The 11550-nt window shown below is 49.6% G+C and overlaps 2 protein-coding genes across 2 annotated transcripts in view; both read left to right on the top strand.

Moving 5' to 3' along the window:
• PEX7 (peroxisomal biogenesis factor 7) overlaps positions 1-4628 on the top strand; it is a 39426-nt gene extending 34798 nt beyond the window's left edge. The window contains exon 10 of the mRNA XM_084283642.1: positions 1934-4628. Within this exon, the coding sequence (XP_084139768.1) occupies positions 1934-2002 (69 nt within the window). The 3' untranslated portion in view covers positions 2003-4628. The remainder of the gene's footprint in view (positions 1-1933) is intronic.
• Positions 4629-8634: 4006 nt separating this feature from the next.
• Positions 8635-10358, top strand: SLC35D3 (solute carrier family 35 member D3; the record flags this gene model as incomplete). The annotated part of the gene is made up of 2 exons (XM_084285179.1): positions 8635-9070; positions 9529-10358. The coding sequence occupies 2 exons, from the start codon at positions 8635-8637 to the stop codon at positions 10356-10358; spliced, it is 1266 nt and encodes a 421-aa protein (XP_084141305.1).
• Between the last annotated feature and the right edge of the window lie 1192 nt (positions 10359-11550).

The raw sequence follows: 11550 nt of genomic DNA on the forward strand, positions 1-11550 counted from the left end.
TAATTACACTGATAACAGGTGGGAATTCCCATGGGATTTTTTCCAAATGTTATCTTGTTTCTGCATGAAAGCAAAAAGTGTTGCTTATGGAAATACAGATATTGATCCAGAGCTCTGAGGAATATTTAGAAACTGTCAATCATATAAAACACAGTTTTTACGTAGCTTGTTCAGTGGAGAACTTGGATTTTCTTTTTTGTATGATTTGGATGGACTGCAATGCAGCAGAACATTATACCACACAAAGCTCTATTATGTTGTATGAATAGACAGGCATGTTTTCAAGAGATTTTTGGTACATTTAGATATACCCAGAAAACACTTCAAAAACTTAGTAGAAGCAGCTAAGGAAACAATAAAAATGAAAAAATAGTGCGGTATAGTAAACACAAAACAGGCTGATTATAATATGAAATAAAATATTGAAGTTGGATTTCCAAATTTTTTGTGTGCAGCTGTTTATTCTGGCTCTAGAAGAGAACAGGAATTGGAGTCTGAGCAAAAGGGAGCTTGTTGTATAGGGGATCCAACACTACATCCTTTGTCATCCCAACTGGAAAATACACTGTAAAGATAATTCAAGATGGATTAAGCCAGATTTATTGGCATCTATCTGTGAGGCTCATCAACTTTTTCTCTTTAGCTCTTCTTTTTTTTCACTTCCCTTTGCCTTCTTTCTTGTTCCCTACAATATTCTGTTAATACACACTGTATCACGTTTACTTGAGTAATTGTCAGCGTGCTTAACCCTTTCACTTTGTTACTCTCTTAATTGCATTATCAAGTCATTACCAAGCCTAAAGCATTCTGAACATGAAGGAAAAAAATATATTAAAATGTTCAGTCTGGACATGAGGAAAAAATTATTTTTCTGTGAGGGTGACTCAGCACTGGGACAGGTTGCCCAGAGAGGCCGTGGAGTTTCCTTTCCTGGGGATGTTCAAAAGCTGTCTGGACACTGTCTTGAGTAATGTGCGCTAGAGGACCCTGCTTGAGCAGGGAGGATGGCCAGATGATCTCCAGAGGTCCCTTCCCACCTCAGTTATCCTGTGATTCTACAGTCTCCTCTGTGGTATCTCACTATTTATTCAAATCTAATGCTGTAGAATAAGGTTAACCTCCTTGTTCGTGATTTTAGTTTCTAGCCTGCACTTAAAATCTATCTTGGGACTTGCAATTCAGAAAGTTTTCAGTTATGTTGGAATAATTTCCTGGTAGGCATGTCTTTTCTCAACAAAAGACAATACAGTGATCTCACAGCTCATCACTGTGAGACTGAAGAACGGTCTTAATTCTTATAAAAAACTTCCATTGGTCATTTTGGTTCACTTCTTTGTTTCTCACGCACACATGCAGAAATCATGCGGAATAGTTGAGGTTGGAAGGGACCTCCAGAGATCATCTAGTCCAACCTCCCTGCTCAAGCAGGGTCACATAGAGCATTCTCAGTCCTCAGCTCTCCATTAGGAAAATGTCTATAATGATTTTCCCTACCTGCAAGTATGAGAAAAATGGTAACATTTGATCATGAAGTGTTGAGACATCATAGTACAAGAGTCCTGAGACCCTATGAAGAGAAGAAACGTCACACGGTCTGGAAATTTATTTATCCTCCTTTCATCCCATGCTGTTAGTTTCTGCATTGGCCTATGTGAAACAATCACTCGAAACTCTAAGGTTTTCTGCTTTCGTCATGTGGAGTTTGCAAAATAGGAAATTGTAAATTTTTACTTTCCTTTAGTGAAGGTAGGACAAAGCTTGTTTGTTGTTTTTAAAAAGAGAAAAAAAAAAAACAGCTGCCTTACTATCTAATTTTGAAGCATTGTAAATTAGAGTACCAACCAACATTAACCCAACAGTGCGCATTAATTTATTCGAAGTTCCTTCTGTTTTTTGTCAAAATGACACTAACCAGATTCTGTTTACTTTGTAGGTGGTGGACTGTGCTTGGGATGAGCTTGTCAAGATCTACACTCCATCGTGCCTGACAGGTCCTGTCTAGAGAGAAAATGAAGATCTGACATGATAGGAACCCTTCTGTCGTCATCCACAACCAGACTTGTGCTAAACTGTCAGCTGTGTCACTAATCTTCGTGTCTCTTTTTAAGCAAAAATCTTGTTTGTACTGAAAGGGTTGTGCAGTTGAGCATGTGGACTTGCTCTACTGAATAGGTTAGCGCTTGGGCCAGCAAAACATTCAGCAGCTACTGAGTGGCTGAAGAGGACAGTAGCAGATATGAGCTGGTGTCTTCAGAGAAGAACCACTGACACAATTTTGTGATCATTCTTGCAGATGAGAGCAGAAACCAAAATCTTCTTCATCCTTATAAAGAAAAAAAATAACTGACAGTGCGTTTTTACAGATTGTCACTGTAGAAAAAAAGAAAGTTTTTTTTTTTTCACTGTGGAGTACTGTAATGTCAACCTGAGGCTTGTATCACTGGGATGCATTTATACTGATACATTTTGCTTTGCCTCACATTGCATTATTTTCTTGTGCAGCATGATGAATACTCTTGATAGACAGTAAATGTCATAGTTGATAGCCATCTGATTCCTTTGACCTTTCTGATTGCCGCTTCACAGAGATGGCAGAGATTATTTTCATACGTTTTTCCCATGGATCTCCTTGAGTAAAATGGCTAATGAAGTCATGCAGAACAATAATCTAGAGAAAACGCTTAGGAAACACATGAAATATAAACAATACTAATTGGATCACAATTCTCAAGATTTAGAGATAAGACAGCCATCTCTTTTAATAGACTTATCTTTTACTTTCACTTAAAGAGATTTTTCAAGAGATGGAAGAGGAATGTGGCCATATATTTAGTGTTTCTGGACCTACCACTGGCTGGCCAAAGTGAAAGCCAATGTCTGGACTAGTTGAGCCGACACGCATGCGGATTAACTTCTTGGCATAAGCATAGCAGATCCAATGTGGCTGAGCAATTACCAGACTTGCAAGAATACACCCAACATATTACACCTATGTTGAGTAGTTTCTTTGCCCACTTTAATCCCTTAGCCCACAGGTTGGTATTTTCATTAGATTTTTTTGGCAACAAGCAGAGGCATTCATTTCTTTTGTTTTCCACTCTCCTTTAAATACTTTTTCAGCCTCTTAAGGATCCCCCTGTGATACTCCTGCACTTATCAGTTATAGATCTTCAGCTTCTCTCTTAGTTTCATGTTAGCCCTTTTTTTTGTTTTCTTTTGTTTTGATTCCTTTTTTTTTAATAACATTCTTAAAGCTGTCTCATTTCTGCTGCTACCCCACGTCATCAGTCTTTACCATCAAAAGGCTCTTTGCAGGTGCAAGGGTTCCTATAGTCTCCTGTTAATGAATGCAGTACACTTCTGGGTTGCACCACTCATACATCAAATAGTAGCAGATACTGCTGGATACTTAGAAGAAATGAAGGAAAGAATTCAGCAGAACTAAAACTTATTGTGAAGAAAGTTGTGAGGAAAGAATTACTGGGCTGTCTTGGATAAAGCCTGGGAATTAGCAGGCAGCTACAGGGAGATATTTATATATTGATTTGGTGCAAGAGCGAGACAGAAAGAAAACCCCTTTCCACAAGATGAGAATTTAGATCATGATAGGTTCTTAAGTTTTTCTGGATCAGTGCAAACTGACCCTGGAATGCCATCCTCTCTAGCTGATTGAAAAACACAAGTGGATTTTCTCTTTTGTGGGAGTGTGCTGCACCAAATTCCAAATGTTTATTGCAGTTTTAATTCTTTATGCTGAGGAATGATGCAATCATACAGCCATGCTGCACAGAGCTTTCAGCAATACCATGGGCCATAAAATCTAATTCTAAACATTAAAATTGATTATTTCAACCTTAACAGTTACTCCAGTCTTCTGCTCTATCTCCCTTTTCTCCTTAGACTTGCAGAAGTAACTGCAAGTTACTTGAGTGAGTGGTGTGTTTTGGTGGTGGGTATGTATTCTATACGCATGTTTCTGGGGGTGGTGGTGGATGTTTCCAGAACACTGCCATTGTGCACCGGTTGGAAGGGCAGATTTTGGAAAGCTAGCACAGAGAAAGAAACAGTGCCCGTTCTGAACATGCACACTCAGCACATGGATTAACTGCTGCTCCTTTTCTTAACTGCCTTCTCTTCCCCCCTGTCCAGGTTAGCTTCTGCGCTGAAGGTTGCTGAGGTTTCTCTCTCTTTAAAAATGAGTGCGTCTCGAAGGTGCACATAGTAAATATAAACTGTGGCCTTTAATCTTCCTGCTTGATCTTTGAATGGGGAGAACGTGCTGTCACGTTTTTGCACTGTAACAGGAAAAAATAAAAATCAGGCAATAGTTGTTGCCGATTCTTAATTCTCAGGGAATGTTGCTATAATTGTTTTTAAAATACACTTTTTTTTTTTTTTTTATGACCACAGAACTAGCTTCTAATCTTTTTTCATATATTGAAGCAAGCCTTTAACTACAGCAGTCCTGAAGATGTAATGTGTTCTGCTTTTAAACTTGCTCTTGTGGAAAATTTTGTTTTATGGGAGTGCCTATGTTTCTCTTTGGTTCAAGAAAGACGGTGATTAATTATGTTTTAAAGGAATGGATTTGTTGTTCTGCAATGCTATTAAATGAAGTGCACACAGTATCTTTGGCTAAACTCTTGTATTTGCTTCCCCAGTTAAGAAATGTTGAGCAAAAAAGTAAACTCAGTGAAAGGTACTGAGAGTATCTTACAGGTAACAAGTATCATAATTGTGCTTTATCTTCTGTGAGTACTGGGTGACAGCTGCATTTTTCCTGTTTTTAGAGACAAAACATTATACAACTTTGCCTACCTGTATGTCTCATCAGGCCTGCATTCTGATAAAAGAAAGTTATTTTAAACAATTCTCACTGTCTGCCTATGCAGACTACTTTCCAGTCACAAAGTGATGTCTTCGATCAAGTACAGTGCTGGCCTCAAATGTTGCTTGCATAGGCATAGGCGTAGTAGCCCTTTCAGTAGCAATGCTCAGGTTTAAATGGGCACTGGGTCATATGATAGCGAGTGGCTACAGCTCTGCACAGCACTTCCCTTATATACCTCATGGTTGCATTGGACCCTAATTAACACAAACTCTCCATTGAATGTATTCCATATAGATTTTTACCATTTTCATCCAAGAAACCATTTTAAAAACATGATGCCCTTCTTAGGAGTTTGACACAAATATTTCCTCCCACCTGTGTAGCTAGGTGAAACACAGGGCTGAGGATAAATTGCATCAAAGGATTTGAGTTAAGGCATCAAAATCATCTCTACTGTAAGGAACCACAGAGTTATTTATTACTATGATCCATACCCCATTGCTAGGTGAGAATTTTGTAATGGAGGCACTGTATCGGGTTTGTATGGCAAGGTTTTGGTAGCAGGGGGCTGCAGGGGTGGCCTCTGTGAGAAAAATCCAGCTGCTGCCCCATGTCAGATAAGGGCCAGTTTCAGATGGCCTTTAAAAGGGACCTGCCACTAGCCAGAGCTGAGCCAATAAGCCATGTTGTTTGTGCCTCTGTGAGAGCAGATTTAAGAAAGGAAAGAAAACAAACACAAAAAACTTCTGGGGACAGCAGCTGGGAGGGTGAGGAGTGCGAAGCAGCCCTGCAGCCCCCCAGGTCGGTGCAGCAGGAGGGCAGGAGGTGCTCCAGGCAGGCAGCAGCAGTTCCCCTGCAGCCTGTGGAGAGGCCCCTGGTGGAGCAGGCTGTCCCCCTGCAGCCCATGGGTTCCACATGGAGCAGATCTCCACGCTGCAGCCCCCCCGTGGGTGGAGGAGTCCCCGGTGGAGCAGGTGGATGTGGCCTGGAGGAGGCTGCGGCCCATGGAGAGCCCCCGCAGGAGCAGGCCCCGGGCCAGAGCTGCAATCTGTGGAGAGGAGCCCACGCAGGAGCAGGGGTCTGGGGGGAGCTGCCGCCCGTGGGGGACCCGTGCTGGAGCAGTTTGCTCCTGACAGACCCCATGTCACGGACCCACATTGGAGCTGTTCTTGAAGAGCTGCTGCCTGTGGGCAGCCTCCGCAGGCTCAGTTCGGGAAGGACGGCGTCCATGGGAGGGACCCCACGGGGAGCAGGGGCAGGGAGGGACCGTGAGGGAATGGTGGGGACAAAGCGTCAGGGACTGACCGAAGCCCCCATTGCCTGTTCCCCTGCGTTGCTCGGGGGGAGGACGTGGAATAGGGTGGTTGGGAGGCAAGGTGTTTTAGTTTGCTTTTAGTTTCTCACTTCTCTAGCCTGTTAGTAATAGGCAATAAATTTTACTAATCTCTCTACTCCGTGTCTGTTTTGCCTGTGGCAATAATTGGCGATCGATCTCCCTGTCCTCATCTCAACCCCTGAGCCCTTTCCATTTCATTTTCTCCCCCTTTCCCTTTGAGGAGGAGAAGTGATCAAGCGGTTGTGGTGGAGTTCAGCTGCCCAGCTGGGCAAAGCCCCCAGACTCACCTTATTACCTGAGCACACCGTACTGCCCTGGACACAAGAACAGCCAGTGTAAGGGCTGTACCTTCACTGCAGTGCTGTCCCACATGATGTGGCCTGAATTTTCCCCTCTTGTCACTTCGGGTGACTGGACCAGCCATGTGGAATAGACCTGTTCTTGCTCCGGTGTCAGTCACACTCGCTTGGCACAAGGGTTTAGCAGCACATGTTGCTGTGTTGCTTTATCCAGCTCCTTCCCAGCAAAGTGTAGGAAAGCCTGTCTTTTCTTAGCACGGACAGGTGGGGAGGCAGTGGGAGATCTGTACTGGGCCTGGCCTGAGTCCACGTCGGAAAAGGTTGGTTTGGCAAACGGCAGCACCCTCCCCGCTGCCCCTTGTACTTGTGTTAGTGAATTCTGTGTGTGGACAACACAGGAGGATTGATGTAAGAGGCTCTCCTCTCAAGTGATGCTCTCATGGGGAGGGGACAAAAGTGCTTCTTCCAGAGGTCATGCTGAGGTGTAGGAGCCCCAATTACTGCAGTATTTCCAGAAAACACATTTTTTTTTCTCCATCTGCATTTAGTTATGAAGGAGATTTTTTTTCTCCCCCATGCAAAGAGCATCACAGCTATCCACGTGTTCCTTCACATTGTGCTCTTTTTGGGCTTTGAGATGAGTCCAAATGGAGGCCAGTGTAAATTGGTTGGCACGGTTCTTCAGTGGGTTTTAAAGCCAGAACTGGTCCCCAGTGAGTCTAAATGAAATGAAGAGCTTCAACACGTACACGCCTGCATGTTTCAGGACACTTCACTGTGTGCATGTACGTCTCAGCTGGGCTGTGGAGCCTGCTTTATTCCTACCCCCGGGTAGCACAGATTGCACTGCCAGGCACCCTGATAACACTGAGGTAGCCTGGGGGGCTCAGGTATTGCTTTCCCCTCTTAAGGAAGCACACACACAGAGCCCTGTGGTGTTTTTTTTTCTTTTTTCTTTCTTTTTTTTTTCTTTTTTCTTTTTTTTTTTTTTTTTGTGTGTGTGTGTGTTTTTGGTTTGGTTTGTTCATTTTTTTGTGTGTGTGTGTTTGTTTTTTTGTTTGTTTTTCTTCAGTGTTTAATATTTCAGTCAGTGGAGTTTTTAACCTACAGAAATAGAAGCGCTCAAATACTATGAAAACTAAAAATTTTCATTTAAGAAAAAAAAGGTGAAAATACAACAGTCTTGCTGAGAAACAGAGAGAGAGAGAAAAAAAAAAAAAAAAGGAAAATAAATAACCAGCGTTGGAAAATAATCAGGGAGCACTTAAAGTCAAAAGGGAAAAGCCAATTTAAGGTAGTAGTTAGCAGGGGCATCCTGCCACGGATTCTGTAATGGCAGGGAAGGAGGGAGGTGAAGGAGGACAGGAGAGGCTGCGGCTGAGCCAGGCGGGTCCCGCCGCTCCTCCCCGAGCCCGACAGTCCTGCTCGCTGCCCCTCTCGCTGCAGGGGCTGGTCCCTGCCACCACAGAAGACCCCCAGCACACCCAGCACAGCCTCGGGCAGATGTTCCCGGTGTGTCTTTCTGCTGCTCCTCAGCAGCAGCGCGGTCACTTGGCGCAGCCGGGCAGCCCCAGCACGGGCACGGCCGCGTCCCCCATGGCTGAGGGTCTCACCCTCACGCCGAGCCGTGCTTCTGGTGACACCCGGTGACACCCCTTGGGAGAAGTGTGGCTGTTGTTGGACGTGTCTCTGGGTCCGTCTCACGGGCATGAGCTAGGTACGGCTTTGTGATCGGTGTCAAGCACCTGCTGTGCCTGGGCTGCATTCGCCATGAGCCCAGCCGAGCTGGCAGCCCTTGCTACGCCTTCCAAAGCCGAGCCCTGAGCAGCAACTTTGCCGTTTTCTCCCGGTTTTACAACCACTTTCGCCAGCCCCGCGCTGAGCAGCCTGCCGGCAGGAGGGACGGGAGCGCCCTGCGAGCAGCGGGGGGACACGGGGGGGACACGGGGAGGGGACACGGGGAGGGGACACGGGGGGGACTCGAGGGAGGGGACAGGCGGGGAGGTGGCAGGGGCGGCGCGCCGGGGAGGGGACGGCGGCGGCGGGGGCGTTGCGGGGGGCTCTCGGCCGCCCCCGGGGATGGCGCCCGGCCCCCGCCCGCCCCCCGCCCGCCCCCCTCCCGGCCGCTCCGGGGCTCCAGAGCCGCGGGCCCCGGTGCCGGGACGACGATGGGCCGGTGGCGGGGCCGGGCGCGGGGCGTCGCGGTGGCGGTGGCGCACGGGCTGTGCTCGGGCTCGCTGAACATCCTGCTGAAGTTCCTGCTGGCCCGCTACCACTTCGCCTTCCTGACGCTGCTGCAGTGCCTGAGCAGCGCGGCGGCGGCGCTGGGGCTGGAGGCGCTGCGGCGGCGGGGGCTGGCGGCGCTGCCCCCCTTCGGGCCCCGCCTGGCGCGCCCCTTCGCCGCCGTGGCCGCCCTGGCCACGCTGCAGTCCACGCTCACCCTCTGGTCGCTGCGCGGCCTCAGCCTGCCCATGTACGTCGTGTTCAAGCGCTGCCTGCCCCTCGTCACCCTCCTCACCGGCGCCCTGGTGCTCCGCGACGGCATGCCGTCGCCCGGCGTGCTGGTGGCCGTGCTCATCACCACCTGCGGGGCCGCGCTGGCCGGTGAGTGCCCGCCGCTGCCGGGGCTGCACGGGGGGCACCGGGGCGGGGAGGGGGCCACGGGGAGGCTGGGGGACCCCCGGGGGCACAGCACGGAGGGACGAGGGCCGGGGGCTGGCACCCAGCGCGCTGGCGCCCGGGGCTGCCGATCCCGGGAGGAGGCGGGTTGGGTTGGGTTGGGTTGCGTTGGGTTGGGTTGGGTTGGGTTGGGTTGCATTGGGTTGGGTTGGGTGAAGGGGGGTCAGGAAAACGCTGAGGAGCTTTGGAGACCCTCAAAAAAGAGAAGGAAATCTGTCGGGAGGTGAGCGTGCCCAGCCCCGGGACCTGCATGACAAATCCCGGGAGCCAGGGAGTGCGTGCTGCCGCCCGTTTCCTAAATCTCCTTCCTCCCCGACCGAATCGGGGCTCTCTTTCCATCTCCGTGCAACAACCGTGCTCCTTCCTCCCTGTGACTCCGCCAGGAGCTGGTGACCTGACCGGGGATGCCATGGGCTACGTGACGGGCGTGCTGGCCGTGCTGATACACGCCGCCTACCTGGTGCTCATTCAGAAGACCAGCGTAGACAGTGAATACGGACCCCTGACGGCCCAGTACGCCATCGCTGTCTCAGCCACCCCCTTTCTCATTATCTGTTCCTTTGCCAGCATGGACTCCATCAACGTCTGGTCGTTCCCCGGGTGGAAGGACCCTGCCATGGTGTGCATCTTCATTGCTTGTGTCCTGATTAGCTGTGCCATGAACTTCACCACCCTCCACTGCACTTACATCAACTCGGCCGTGACCACCAGCTTCGTCGGGGTGGTGAAGAGCATCGCAACCATCACGGTGGGCATGGTGGCCTTCAACGACGTGGAGCCCACCAAGTTGTTCATAGCCGGCGTGGTGGTCAACACCCTGGGGTCTGTCATCTACTGCGTGGCCAAGTACGTTGAGACCAGGCGGCAGAGCACCTACGAGGACCTGGAGAAGGAAGCTAGAGCCGAAGAGGGAGCGAGGCAGGATGGGGACCAAGCGCTGTTTGCCATGGAGGCCATTTCCCAGGAGAAGGGGGCCGAGGAGGCGGCAGTGGAAGGGGCAGCCCGAGGGGACAGCCAGAGCGCAGGGGAGGAGAAGGGCGGCGCTGAGGAGCCCACCGAGGCACCGGCGGCCCAGGGAAAAGCTGCTGGTGCACCTGAAGGGAACAGGAGCTCGCTGAAGGACGCCTATCTCGGAGTATGGAGGTTGGTGAGGGGTGCTAATTATATAAAGAAGGATTATTTGATAGAAAACGAAGAGCTACAGAGCCCCTGAAAAGCAGGTTGGAAAACCCCACAAGACGTGTTGCTTGAGGACAGACAGCTGGTTCTCTGTACAGGGGGAGAGGCAGAGCATACATTTCCACATCAGTGCTGACGAATCAATCCAAACCGTTTAGGATAATTTTACCTCATTGTCAAAAAGCAAAAGGTCAGAGTTTGCTCATGCTTTCGGCTTGCATCGAACTGCTTCCAATACACCCGTTCAGACCCACCACAGCTAAAGGTGCCGAGTCCTCTGCTGTGGATACAGAGAGAGGTGGGTGATGGCACGTCGCGGGGCACCTGCCCAGGAGCTGCGGCTGTGAGGGATGCCGGTGCCACCGGGTTAGATGGCAGTGCCAGGAACACGGCGGTGGCCTGTAGCTTGAGGCGCTGTGATGTGCTGCTGTATCTGTGTCCACCCAATTATAGGTCCGCTCCGTAAATGTGTTCCTGCAATATATAAAGCTCCTGTCAACTGTGTTCTGTGTGCTCCTCTGTGTCGATATGATTGCAACAGAGCTAGAGATCGTGCCACTCTAATTACATTGGTGTTCAGTCACCCTCTTAACTGAAGAACCGAAATTCTCCCCGATGCCGTGGCCAGGCTGGGCCTTGGACCTGCTTCACCTCGAGTGGTTTGTGTCTTCAGGAGAAACACTTCTTTCCTGTGGTCGTGTGCAGGAGAGCAGAGCCAGACCCGAACTTCTGGGAAGCTTCGGTCAGCAGCAGCAGGGCGTTCTCCTGTGAGCTTTAACTACATGTAGCGCTGGGAATAGCTTGACCCGAATAAAATAATTTGGAAACGTAGGAGTGATGTGGGTTGGGAGGGCTATTAACAAACAACAGGGAGAAAGCGTGTGCCTTGGGCTATCCCCTCCTTATACCTAGAGCCAGGAGGATCCGAACTGGGACTGAAAGCTGGGAGCAGGCTACAGCAGGGCTGGGGAGACCACCCCTGGGGGCCTGTAGGGACACCCACACCGGGGTCAGGGCGTTTTGCTGTGCCCTGGCCGCAGCTGGGATGTAGCATGGTGTGGCTGCCCTGTCCCCGGAGGAGAGCAGGCAGGGGGGGAGCAGCGGGGTGCCCGGCGGGCTGGGACTGCTCGGGGTGCCCAGCACCAGGGTGACCACCTCGGGAGGGGGAAGCTGCAGCCCTTTGCCCACATTGTCCCCTTGGGCTGCGAGGGACAAAGCTGGGTGCT

Source organism: Netta rufina, assembly GCF_964035555.1.
Source record: "Netta rufina genome assembly, chromosome: 3".
Classification (NCBI taxonomy): domain Eukaryota; kingdom Metazoa; phylum Chordata; class Aves; order Anseriformes; family Anatidae; genus Netta; species Netta rufina.